We start from the raw sequence: 14184 nt of genomic DNA on the forward strand, positions 1-14184 counted from the left end.
CATATTCATTCGCCATATTGGGATACTGAAAGGTGTGGATATGTTAAGGAGAATAAAATGGAGTGTGAATAAAAACAAACAATTAAGAATCTGAAGAAATTACACCACCATATTAAAACTGTCAATATGACAAAACAAAATAGGCAAGCAAACAGTTTTTGGATAAGGGCAAACTTAAAACTGTGTGCCACAATAAGCATTGAGTTTGATTCTCTCCTATACTTGGGTATTAAAAACGCAATTTAAAAGGGTGAAGAAAGCCAAAGTTTTTCAAGTGACCTTTGCTAGAATAGCGTTAGAAGTAAGCTAGGGAAGATAGAACGGCACGGACCAGAATAGTGTGGGGTTATGAGACGATGAACAGTACATAAGGCCCTCTGATATGGGTGTCCCTCACCCCCTCTCTCTATTTTCCCAAACCAGAAACCCTATTTCAGCACTTTTTGGTCTAAAAGGCCTGCCCTCTCTCGCCATCCCCCCACCCCTACCCCACACACACACTCAAAAGACTGCTTTCTCTTGGTCTGTGCAGTCATTGGCAATATTGATTGCACCAAGATCCTTGATTTTTGTAAGGAACATCTACTACTGCAAGCGTCACTCCTGGGTCCTCTTGGTGCTTGGTAAGCAGGGTGAATGTAGTGGTGTGTAACAATGCACAGCAATAGGCGGGCTCCGCCTGTGACTTGCGGTTAACATTTCCTGATAAACTATGCATGAAGCATAAAGTTTGAGGCAAACATCAGGTGGAACCATCTAAAGTAGGAGACAATATTTTAATAATAGGGGGAGTGGGCACTATATCAGCAGATCAACATGTAGAGGAGAAGGGTTGAGACTTAAGAGGGCCCCCCCCCATCCAGGGAACCACCTGCTCCACACCTCCCCTTCTCAACACTTGCCAGACTCTATTCCTCTTCACCCTCAATTCCCCACTGCTGCTTGCGCCAATCTCTCACATTTGGACAGTCCCTATAGCCAAAGGAAACAGCAAACTCCTGGGCTCTCCAATTGTAGTGGGTGAAGCCAATGGAGCATTTTCCGGTTAGCATTTGGCTTCCAGCTCAGCTCTCCACCATAGTTCAGCCCACTGTTGCAGGTAGGGGTGAGAGAGGCAAAGTAGCTCTGAGGCAGCATGAATGTATAGGCTGCCGCAAGAGCACACAAGTTGTGGTTCTGCAGAGGCCAGTATTTGGGATGGAATTCTGGCCCTGGGTGGCACTCGTGGAGAAACTACTGGATCCCTGTGGGTCAAACATATATTGCCACATACATTAAAGGTTGGGTTGGGGGATGAGACAAGGCTAGCCTTTTTTCCTCATGCTTCTCGCTGGCATATTCAGCCTCTGGACCTCCTGGATCAGGGATGTTTTCCCTGTTAAAGGATTTCCTATGGGCCAAAGAGAACAAGAACAGGATCCTACTCTATACAGATATTTTATTTCCCATCAGTGACCCCAGATACACAGTGCCTAGGCTTATGAATATATTTAGGAAGATACGGGAAACACTCTAGGCACACAGACGATTACCAAGAACAAGGCATGTCGGACACATGAATACAAGAACATACACAGGCATTACAGAGCACTAGACAAGGCAGGACTGGAGAAAGTGGCAGGCGGACAGAGGCGGCTAGCCTGGGGTACAGGAGAAGACAGGTCTTAGACAGAAATCACTCATGTGCCACTCGTTTACTTTTAGTCACCATAAGTTACACTGTCAAATATAGCTTGGGGTCTTGCAACTTTAGCTGTTGCATGGACTCTAGGTGCAGTCCCCAGTTCACACCTGTTTTGCCTACCTCACTATCACATTTTTGTAATCTGATACAGTTTGTAACTTGCCGTGCTATTCCTTCTACATCTCTTACTTTGAAGGCTTTACCAGACTCCCTTTTCAGTTCCTCTGTTGGTAACTAGTCACAGTTTAGTCCATCCAGGAACAGCTAAGATGCACATTATGATTTCCATATATCTGACTTAATTGTGGTTATGTACCAGCACTCGAGATCTGGAACCAGACGGTATGTTTTAGGTAACCTCCACAGCCTGTGATACTGCTGACTCGCCTTTTAGAGGGGTCCTCTAGGTTTGAGATACAAGTGTCTTGTGTGTTGTCGTTCTTTTACCTTCCCCTTTTTCTACCTTGGGGACTTAGCCATGTGCTGAGGTTACCACTCAGCTTCAATTTGACTTTAGGATGCAGGACTGGAATAACTTCAGATTTCATACTTTTTACGAGCTCGTAATCAAGATGGAGCCAGCTGCCGGTACAGTAACTGGTCAGATAAGTCTACTTAGCAAGGAGACCACCACTATGGGTGGCCAAGCAGCAGATGTACTCCCTCAGCTGGAGGGCTTCAGACAATGTGACCTGATGGTATTTCCAAACTATTGTGGACCAAAATACTATTAAACATTTCATGAACTGAAATTCGAATGTGGCTTACATGTCCAGTATTTGTAAACCGCAAACAATTACCCGAAGGTGTCAAGGCGCTGGGGGCCGTCGTTATGATTAAGCGAGCTATTGCCCCAGTCACATGGTGCTGGGCTGATCTGCTCCCGGCACGTGGATCGAACCATGAGCCCCGGGTTTCCGGAGTCGGCTGCCCTGGTCGCTCCGCCACACCTGTAAGATGTGCAGGTGCCTACTGAACAGAAAACAACATGCCAGTTATGGTATTGACTGGGGGACGTGTTCTCTCTATTGAAGACTAGAGCAGTGCTTTCCAATCTTTTTAGGACCACAATGCAATATTTAGAACAACAACATTTCACAACCCACTCAGCTTTAATGGACACGAGCAAAATTGCTGGACGGAACAATATGGAGCTTGAGCGAGCGATTTCCTGTTCCATGGAGCAATAACCATGACCACACAACAATGGTGGTGAGTGGGGTTCATAAAACCTCAGATGCACAAGGGCCTGCAGTGCATATGTGAGATTTCTGGAACGAGACATGCAACGTCACTCATATACAGGGCGCTGCAGGGACAGGCTAAACTGAGGCACTAAGAGAACAATAGTAACATGACCTGGGTGGCCAGATAAGCAACACAGACTGGACTGAAATATTGGCGCTCACCCCAAAGGTATCACGCAATGCGAGTTTTAAACGAATCCAATACTACCTCCACAAAGCATACAACACACCAAAATGAGCAAATCTAATGCACCCCAAAGCGAGTGCAACCTGCCCTAGATGCAGCGAGAACAATACTGCATTTATGCATATGGTGTGGGACTGTCCAACTTTACAAAATTACTAGACTGAGGTGGTGGAGATAGCATCAATGGGACGGCTGATAAAATCCCAGAGCATGCCTACTACTAGGGATGGTTCTCACAAAGGAAGACAGAAGCAATCATTGAATAGATTCACAGATCTGGCGATCACACATGCCAGATGTCAAATAATAGCCTGGAAGGCCACCGGTGGCCCGAATTTGAGGAAATGGCTAGCGGAACGCCGCAGATGGGACAACTATGAAGGAAATGCACTACAGCAAGAGGTTAACAGGGCCCGGAGCTGGACTGGGATGACATCCTGGCCGAAATACATCAACTGGGGAACCAGACGATTATAAGGCACCAGGAAGATGATGGGTGAACACTATATGAGCACACAAAGGTGGTGCACCCACGACACGTCCTGAGACTCCTCTAAACGCAGGCCCTCATCTATAACCCACCACAAGCAAGGATCTCAGACAACTGAACCCACCATACACACACCTCACCACCAATGTTCTACATGACCCAACCCCCAACCCCTACCCACCCCACTGATTTCTAGCAGGCCTGTTAGTTGTCCTTTGTTGGGGAATGCTATCTACATGATCGCACTGCAAGTTTCCCTTTAGTGTTTGGACAAAAAGTTATGGGCTGATGTGGCCGTGCCATGCAAGAACCCGGCCGACCAGTCAGCGGCAAACTGGAGGAAGGAGGGAGAGCATGGGTCAGCCAGCATGTGTTCTATGTATACTGACAAAATTAAACAAACAAGCATTTGCAATGCAATAGGTCTTGCATTTGTGAGATTTTGAGCTATTGGCATTGTAAATGGCAAAGCGTTTTATTTATGTGTTTAAAAACAATGCAATGATAAAAGGCATTGTCATTTACAATACCAAAAATGTCAAAATTTTGAAAATGTGAGACCTATTGCATTGCATGGGCGGCGCTGCTGGGATTCGATAGTTTTTTTTTTTTATATCAGAGAGAGCTTTATAGTAAGTACATTAACACACTGAGCTATCATACGGTCTCTGCAACTAACGAAAACGTTGATGTGGTAAGAATTCAATTCAAGAACATGCACTCCAAATTAAAATGTAGTTTTATCGGAACGCTCCCCAAACGCAGTTTTAACAGTTGTTTCTCTGACCCTTCTCAGGCATATTTTTATTTCATGTGCAGGGGGCAGCATCTACAGCGCTACAGTGATCCCATGGACTGCCTTATCCGCTTTTAAGTCTGGAAAAGAATGGAACATTATCATTTGAATGGTATTTGATACAGAAACAGTGGCTGCGGTGCTCGTTTTCAGTTGTCTTGTTCATGAAGTCTGACTGACTCCACTCCTCCGGGCAGATTGCAGTTACATCTGTAGAGCTGCGACATTAACTCACTGAGCTATCTCGCAGCCGCTTCCCTACCTCGTAGTCGCTTACCAGTCCCATACGAATTTGGCTTTATATGAGACTGACTTAATTCAGCACATTTTCCAGTTGTCTGCAGAGCCATCTCTCCACCTCCCTCAAAAGTTGCCTGTCCCTCCCACTTCCTGTAATGAGGAGTTTGGTGTGTAGGAGCCGGGGGACCGCGGAGGACAGAGCTGGAAAGCCTCTGCCGGAGAAAGGACGGACCCCCAGCAGCCTCTGCGGCCCCACAAGACCCCCCCATGGACTGCTATAGAGGGCTTCTCATGACATGGGCACTCAGCCTGCTGACAGGTTAGGCAGCCTGCTTAGAATCAGGCACTGTTCGCTGGAGCCGGATGCGGGCGACACCATAACGGTACAGGCTGCTTGGATAGCGCCCAGGCATCTTTTAAGCGCTTGAAGTGAATTTCAGAAGTGAACATACTGGCGCGAAGCAGCTTGTTATTCTGTGCTTTAGCTATACGTGCATATCACTACAGGTTATGTCACGAAAAGTTGCTTCGAGGTGCTGTATGGCTCAGAAACAGAAGAGCAGCAGGATGGCATGAGGTGAGGGTGTTATAGGCGATGTATATTTTGTTTCGTATACCATTTTTACCACGAAACTGTGTCGCCACGCTGTGTAGTATGAAAGAAAATAAACACAACCAACAACTCAGTGAAGTATTCATATTCAATTCACGCTGCTGTGCGCCGCTTTCAGGTGCTTAGTTCCAGTGCCTGTGAAAGGTGGGGGTGAGACATGACGAATAACTGTAGTGTTGTATGGTGTACAGAGCTAATTGGGCGTCTTCACTGTGGACCGCAAAGTGCTGTATGTCAGAGAAGGCTGCGTGTTAGAGTTCTGTGCGTCGGAGGGGTCTGTATCTCATAGAGGGTTCTGTGCACGCATGGCTGTCAGAAGGGTCGGTGTCTCGGTGGGCTGCGTGGCTGTGGTGCCTTTGTGGCAGAGACGGCTGTGGGCCGGAGATACTGGTGGTCGGGAGAGAACACGGGACTGACTGGAAAAACATAGTGCGTACAGAATTTTAAAGGACACTGTGTAACGCCACTAGTACACGATCCGAGTCCGGATGGGCCGCCTGACAAGGAGACAGGGCAGTAACCAAAAAGCCTCCTTTTCAATGGGAAGCCAGCATTTAGCATAAATGCTGACGCCAGCCGATAGGAATGATGGGCCGGGCTTCAAGCCCCCTTGAGGAGCGCATGTGCGCTCCAGCGCTAGGTCTGCGAGACCTAAAAAGTTTTTTTTTTTTTTAAATCAGTCGTTTAAAGTCTCAAGTTTCACATTATCAAGATATCCAGGTCTTGCGTGGGATTTGTTTCGGCTTCATATAATTCTTGCTAAAAATCATGAAACACCTGAACAATCTACCCTGAGTCATGCATTAAAAATAACTTTCTTGTTCTGAATAGCATCTATTCTGTTTCAGGATACATTTTGTCTTATTTGGTTGTGCAAGCACCTTCCCAATGGACGTGCTATATTCATAGTTCTGAGCACTGTTAATAGTGTACTTCATTGCAAGCTCATTTGTATAGATATTGTGAATACTCATGTTTATACTGCAACGTTTGTAAAAACTGCTCCATAGGATGTTTATTAATAGTAACTGTAATATCCCTGGCTTATAGATAAGCTATTTCTAAATAGAGTTTTCCAATCTGATCGAACAGCAGCTTTTGTTTTTTGATTGTATAGTTTAATGTTGCCCATCAAACACCTGCCTTTAATTGACCCCACATAGAAATTAAATGTAAAAAATCAGGTATCCACTGCTCCATATATTTAATTTATTCTGAATCTAACAAAAGAGCTTTCTCAAACGTCTACCTAAAAGTTGGTTTCTGCATGGCCCCTTACGTTCTAATACCAATGGGTTATGGTCTGAAATTACCTTATGGTATTTTTGCATCGAGACATTATGTATAATATTTGCTAATTCCAAACCAAATCTATTGATGAAACCTAGAAAGATGCTGTTCCAGGCCGGCATAGGAGGATAGGTTATGGATGAATTACCGTGTGAGACCACATTGTTTCCGCAGCTTTGCGCTGTCCTCTGCCCACACCGAAGGGGAACAAACACTACTCTAATAGGGTCGGTTTTCAGAAGTACGGTACCGTAGCAGGTATGGTTGACAATATTGATTGGGCACATTTATTTAATACACACCTTCATTCCTAATCAGGTGTAGGGTGGGCGTCATTTATTTTGGTCCTGACAAATTGCCTAAGATCCAGTTGGGCCACAATGGCAAGAAACAGGTTGACCCTGCTTCACATATTTTAACCTGTCGAGGGTCATTAGTCCCTAAAACAGCATTTATATGATTTTACTTGTCAAGGGGGACACCTTGTTCAAACCGTCTTCGGTACCCCTTAGATATTTTTAAAAACTCACTGCACCACCCAACACTCACGGTATCCTCACTTGCATGCATCATTACGCCAATCACATCAGAAGACCTCCGACAAAGAGATGCCTCAAGGGACCCGTTGACACTGCAGCGCAAGTCCAACGAGGAGCAGCCCATTGATGAAGCATGACACCCTTTCTGGGTGTGAGGGCATTCACTTCTGATCAATCGGATTCCCCGATCCAGTTAACCAGCCCAGACCAACAGCTTCTCCTCTCCCTATTTCCTTTCCTTGGATAAACAGCATCCTTCTATACTTAATCGTTACATTTAAGGCTCCTAGTCCGTCCCTTTGTTCATTTAAAAAAAAAATCTATTGTCATGTACTTTTTATGGGGATGTGATTTAAATGTAAATCCCATATCTATGGGGTGTAGTCAAATCTAGGAATCCACTAAGCCATGTATCAGCATAAGTCTATCTATAGCATACCTGACCTTTGTTTTTTCACCTTGTAGCTTTGAGGCAACTTTTCATTATCAAGACTACGATTAAAATCACTGCAGATTAGAGTTAAAAATTCACATATCTCAATGTCATCCATTTTTTGGACACAAACTGAACATACGGTAAGAGAAGTCATTCCAGTCATGTTTTCTGCAAATTCTCATCTTACAATGTGGTCAGTGGCTTTTTTCAAAATATTACAACGATTTCCCTTTCGTTGATTGTTCCACCACAAGTTGGGGCTTGTTGTGTAGTGCAAATGATAACTAAGACTATCTGGCCATTATAGGGGAAGATGGTGGATACCTAGCTTGAAGTTAAGGAGCTCTTCTGCCCACTATTGATCCTGGCAGCATAGGAGTGAGAAACTACGTATGAAAGATGACCTATATCTGTGATTGGTATCTGCCTCATTTTCTGCCTTGTGGCCAGTGTGAAATCTGTGCTGCACACCGGTTAAGACTTACAGTTTGAGTACTCAATAAACATGGTGCCAAAAGTAGCCAACATGTACCATGGTGCTGGTAGTTCAGGCAGAACTGGGCCGAGGTGGCATGACAGAGGGCTAGCTCCCCCTGAGTACTAAGTGGTGGCAGCAGTGCTCATCTGAAGAGGACAACTGCAAGCTTCTTCATGACTCCAGAATATCTCGAAACCAGCGGGGACCAAGTGGCCCCAGAGATCCAGCAGACACAGATGCTGCACCCATAGGTATCACCCATGGTGCCACTGTGGCCTAAGAACAAAAGATGACAAGCAAGAGAAACGTCACCACCAACACTGCCATCAACAAATTCTTTACTGCGGATGCATACAACTTCGGAGCATAGAGCACAGAAGACAGCAGAAGATGCATTACATACGGTAACCCAAGTTAATTTAACTTCACTTATCCTGCATGATTTGTTACTATAAGAACTCAGATGAAAAAACTGCACATTAAGCAAAACCAATTCAGTACCACGTATAAAATGTATTATGGGAGCGGTAGTCCTAACAGAAGAATTGAAATGGAAACAAGGGGAACATAAAACATAAGCTACAGCCACAGGAAAAGTGATTCTGTATGTGCAGGAAGAAGCTGATTCTGATGATCAAATAAATGATCAATCATAGATAAAATCCCAAACAACCACACTTTGGTAGAGCAAATTTAAAGTGATAAAAGCAGTTATGATTCTGTAGCACACACTAAACCAAATCGTGTGCTGCAGAACAACAGCTTTTTAAACACCAAATAAACTGCAGAGATATCAGCAAGACTACAAACGTTAGCAAAAGAGAGCATAATCTGACTGAGCAAACTTTACACTCTCAGACTGGTCATCTGAATTATCAGAGAACAGCAACATTGAAGACACAAATAAAATGTAATTTCCTCTTCCAAGAGCCTCAAGAAACCAGAATACATTTACTGAAAACAGGGTTAGGCTTAGAAAGGTAATTTGAGCTGTATTGCCCTCCTCTTGCATGAAGTGGGATTATACAGCTACTCATTTAATTACCCCACAAGATCTATCATTGACAGTATATGCCCAGGAGAGTCAAGATCGCACAGAATTGACCTTCAATCACAGATTATGCACCGCATCGGACAGCTCTGGGTCTGCCCTCAAATCCAGGGATTTGAACAATGGCCCTCCATAGATTCTCTCCATATTCCAGGGTCAAGTCATCTGGGATTATCTAGGTACAAAAGTAAAATACTAGGGGGGGAGTGACGCCATTAAATGGACTGCTCACATATTTTGTAATTAGACTAGCAATACTTACTATATTTTTGGGGGTAAAGTGTTTAGACTGTGTGTGAACATGTTTGGTTGATTTCATTAACAATAAAAGAGATAAACACAATGCTCACGTATGTGTCCTTAACAGAACGCACACTTTATCAACCGCAAGAAATTCTATTTTTTGCCTCTTTGTCAAGAAGTGCAGCAGATGACCAAATTGGACCATTGTCTCTACTTAAGGCACTATAAAATGCACAGAATAGCTCAGTATGGGAGAAGACCCACAGTATCTCACCTGTAGGATCCCTCAATCTGTTTATCTTAATGGCAACCACATAAGAGGAAAATATATTGCACTCTTATTTTTTATTTGGACATGCTCTAGAGAAAGACTCCAATATCTATGGAACTTCACTAATGTGAGGCCTAAAGACACCACGGAAAATCCCGGATAAACTAATGAGGGAGTGGCACTGTGTTGACGAATTCCTTCCCTTTGTTTTATTTGTGCCCTCACCCATTCAGTATCCAGAAGGGGACCAACATAAGGGTAATCAGTAGGATTTGGCCCTGTCAGGTGGAGACAAGAAAAACAGGCTTGAAGGTACCCACAACCAGTACTAGATGTGAGGCTACAGAGCGAATACATCTTAAACAGGGATTTCACCCAGGGTTACCGGTTCAACATGAGGCACCTGAAATAGTAGTGCAGGAACTATTATTGTTTTCAGTCTCTTAAATAAATCCAGTGATTACTGATTACTTGATAAAATTCAGGCATGTAATAGTCAGCTCCTGTGGCTACCTCATATTGCCAGTAAGCCCACACAGTAAGGGATATTTATTGTATCCACGACCAAAGAAAAACAGGAACAGCAGCTTCAGTGGTTGATTCAGTTTCATGGATTTATTTTTCATCGCTCCTTAAATCAATGTCCGCTCCAGTGCCTGACCTTGTCCTTCCTCTGTTTTTGTTCTCGGTGTCTCTGCTTCCTGCACAAGGAAAATTCCTTCTTCGTTTTCCTTTGCAGGCATGATGGTGGGAGAATACCAACAACGGACTTCAGGTAAGTCCTCCTTGGCGTCCCATTTACCTCCCTCAAGTTGATATCCACCCAAATATCTCCCTCTCCAGGCCTATCTAGCAAATAAGGCAATGGCTTCGATACAGGTAGAATGTCCTCTATCGGCACCGTATATTCTGGGGTCACATAGCATGTGCTTGGTGCAAAGATCCATGAACCTGAACCAAAAAAAGAGCCTATGATGATCATGTTAATGTTAGCTATCTCCTTTACGATGAGCTTTTGTTGTGCTTGGTCATAGTGTCCATTATCTCTACCTTTTACAATGGAGGATGTAGATGGTGGTCTTGATGTCCCAGTTGTGCTTGTCCTGGACTATGTAGCCTAAGAGGCAAGGGACAGGAGGTGAGTGTAGTCTGTATTTAAGGAAGTTAGCTACCCCAAAGCTCAAAGGTACCAACAATTGTGTTTGATGTTGGTCATCACTTCTTAAGCAAAACACAACTATTTTACCAGGCCACGTATATTTTATTTTCAGGCATATTCAACTAATAATAAAGACAGGGGAACAATAAAAAAGGTGTAGCCATTTGAAAAAGAAAAAAAACAACTTTTATAACAGTTTTTAGCAATCCCAAATAATCCGGAGTATATTACCCTGATGTGCAAGCTCTTGACCCCAAATTTTTCTTTCTGCTCTTAAACCATCTATCACAGATTCTTGGGCAGTTAGCTGTGAAATAAGTTTAGCTTTGTCTTGCTTGAGTAGTTCAACTTGAAGTGCCTTTCGTTTTTCTTCGTCCGCTGTATCCTCAAGTGCTCGAAGTTTTTTCTTAATTCAACAAAAGAAACAAATGATAGATAAGTATGAACTGTTTTTAACAAACCACGAGACATTTTAATGAAAAGGCAGCGGGGTAAAGATGTTCTATAGAACATATAATTTACTTCTACTTGAATGTTGATAACTAGCAATAATAAGCAGCACCATCCATCATTACTATAATCTACATGAATAAAAATGTATGCACAGAAACATCCAACTGGTTTGCTCTTTTAGTCCATTTCTTGATGTTAATGGTACACTAAACGAACAAGTTGCTTATCTTGGCTAGCGCCTAATCTGGTGGACACTATCTCGCCGCAGTTTCCTAACCTTTGAATATCTCCAGGAGTCAGGCTGGATCCGGAAGATTTTCGAGCAGTACCCCAGCATGCCTGTAGAAGGCATTGTTCGGTTTCACGTCTGCATTGTCCACACCGGAAGTGACATGTGCTGTACCTATAAAGGCGCCACCTCGGAACGCTGACTTCAGTTACTTTTGTGACTTTCCACACTGGGAACACGGAGCCACAATGAGAACTGACTAAGGCCCTGAAAAGGGTGTTCCCATACCTCAGCCGGTTCACAAAGTGGGGAGTAGTGGTAAGAAATCTGCAGCTAGATAGAGCCTCTATCACATAAGGCGTTACTGAAGGTAAGTAACTTCTTCATGATAGAGACCTCTAGCCGCAGATTCCTTACCTTTGAATAGATGCCCAAGCAATACATCCCTGGAGGTGGGTCTGCTAACCCAATGAAATCAGTAAGTCCTGCAGGCCAGAAAGGACGACATGCGCATCACCATGGACCTGACTGTTCAGGCAGTAATGCTTTGTAAATGTGTGCAGGGATGCCCATGTCGCTGCCTCACAGATATCCAGGAGAGGAACGCCGTGCGCTAACGCAGTGGTCAAACCTTGGCTCTGGTAGAGTGAGCCCGCAAGCTCTCAGGGGGTTGTTTCTTGGCCAATGTTTAGGATATCTTAATGCATAGGACAATCCATCATGAGATGGTTCTTTTCTGTACAGCCTTCCCTTTCTATGCCCCCACATAACCAACGAATGGTTGAACGTCCACCCGGAACTCTCTTGTGTGGTCAAGGTAGAACGACAAAGCCCTTTTTGGGTCCAGGCAGGCAGTGGAGTCTCTCCTCTTTTTTGAAGGGATGAAGTGGAGCACAGAAGGTAGGCAGGGTGATGTTCAGGCCTATATGGAAAGGAGTGATAATGTTTGGCAGAAAGGAGGCACGTGTCCAAAGAACCAGATGTCTTGGTAAAAGGTGGTATAAAGGAGGGTGCACGGAGTGCACTTGCAGTTTGCTGACCCTCCTGGCCGATGTTATGGACACTAAAGAGCAGTTTTGGTAGTCTGCATCCGAAGAGGGCAATTGTGTAGTAGCTAGAATGGTGCACACACAAGAAAGGTCAGAACCAGGTTGAGGTCCCACTGAGGCATGATAAAAGACTTAGGTGAGAATATATGTTGTAGGTCTTTAATGAACCTTGCCGGAACAGGTGGCTTTAAAAAGTGAAGGCTGGTCTAGCAACCGCAAAAACACCGAAATGGCAGACAGGTAACCCTTAGCTGTGCCCACAGCAGAGTCCTGCTGGGCTAAAGACAGTGCAAACAATAGAATTTGAAGAGGTGTCGATATTGTGGGAGGGACACAATGATACAATTTTTTCCCAACTACAGGTGCATACAGTCTTGGTCGAGGGACGCCTGGCTGCCAGAATAACCTTAGACTTCAGGCGGAAGGTCAAAGCTGTCAAGTGTCGCTGTTTAATCTCCACCCATGTAGGTGAAGCGTTCACAGGTGTGGGTGCAGAACCCTGCCCTGTTGTTGTGACAGAAGATCCTCCCGAAGAGGTAGCCTGACGGAGAACTGATGGTCATGCTCAACAGCTAGGAATACCAGACTCACCGTGTGCAATCCGGAGCCACAAGAATGACTTGGGCCTTGTCGTTCCTGATCTTCTTGAGAATTCTGGGCAGGAGTGGTATTGGAGGAAAGGCGTACAGGAGGCCGGAGCTCTACTCATACGAAAAGCGCCTCTGAGCGAGAGTCGCCTTGGAAACTCCAGTGTGCTGAACTGCTGACATTGCACGTTCTCGGCAGTGCCGAACAGATTTAACCAAGGTTCTCCCCACTGCTGAAAGAGACTTCGCACCACCTCCAGGTGGAGACGCCACTTGTGATCCAGTAGGCATCTTCGGCAAAGTTCATCCATCCTGATGTTCAGCGAGCTCGCCAGGTGTTGAATGACCAGAGAAATGCCCTGATGTTCCAGTCATGCCAAGAGGCAGAGGCCTCTTGACAGAGGGTCCACGACCCCACCCCGCATTGTTTGTTTCAGTACCACATGGCAGTGGTGTTGTCTGAAGACCTGCACCAGCCTTTCCTTGATCGCAGGAAGAAAGGCTCTTAATGGCAAGCGGATTGCCTGGAGCTCTAAAAAGGTTTATGGGAAGCTTGGACTCTGCCAGAGAAAAGAGTCCTCTGAACTCCACCTCTTCAACATGGCTACCTCAGTCCAGAAATGACGCATCTGTCACTACAGTCAGCTTTGGCTGGGAAATGGAGAGGGGTCTGCCATAGACCCAATCACAGTTCGTTAGCCACCACTGCAGGTCTTTTGCAGTTCCTCCAAGATTTGGACCATGTCGCAGAGATTGCCCTAATGCTGCACCCACTAGACCTTCAGTTCCCACTGCAGAGTCTGCATATGCCAGCAGCAATGTGTCACCAGCAGGATGCAGGAGGCCATAAGGCCCAAGAGCCTCTGAGTCAGTTTCACTGAAATCCAGGACAGAGGCTGAGACATCGGTATCATATCCTTAATATCCTGGACTTGCCACTTGGGAGGATATGCCCGAAACTGCACCGTGTCCAGGAAAACTCAGGTGAAGAGGAGCGTCTGAGCGGGAGTCAGGTATGACTTCTGCATGTTGATAGTGAACCCCAGTGATTGCAGCAGGTTCACTGTAGTCTGAAGGTGGGTGAAGACTGCCTGGGGCGAGCCTGACTTGAACAACCAGTCATTGAGGTAGAGGAAGAATGA

The 14184-nt window shown here is 45.0% G+C and overlaps 1 protein-coding gene across 2 annotated transcripts in view; it reads right to left on the bottom strand.

Moving 5' to 3' along the window:
* LRRCC1 (leucine rich repeat and coiled-coil centrosomal protein 1) overlaps positions 1-14184 on the bottom strand; it is a 423515-nt gene that overhangs the window by 141983 nt on the left and 267348 nt on the right. For both annotated transcript variants that reach the window (XM_085605344.1, XM_085605345.1), the window contains exon 14: positions 10956-11130. In XM_085605344.1, coding sequence (XP_085461470.1) covers positions 10956-11130 — 175 coding nt within the window. The remainder of the gene's footprint in view (positions 1-10955; positions 11131-14184) is intronic.

The sequence above is a fragment of the Triturus cristatus genome, chromosome 5_1, assembly GCF_964204655.1.
Source record: "Triturus cristatus chromosome 5_1, aTriCri1.1, whole genome shotgun sequence".
NCBI classification, from domain to species: Eukaryota; Metazoa; Chordata; class Amphibia; order Caudata; family Salamandridae; genus Triturus; species Triturus cristatus.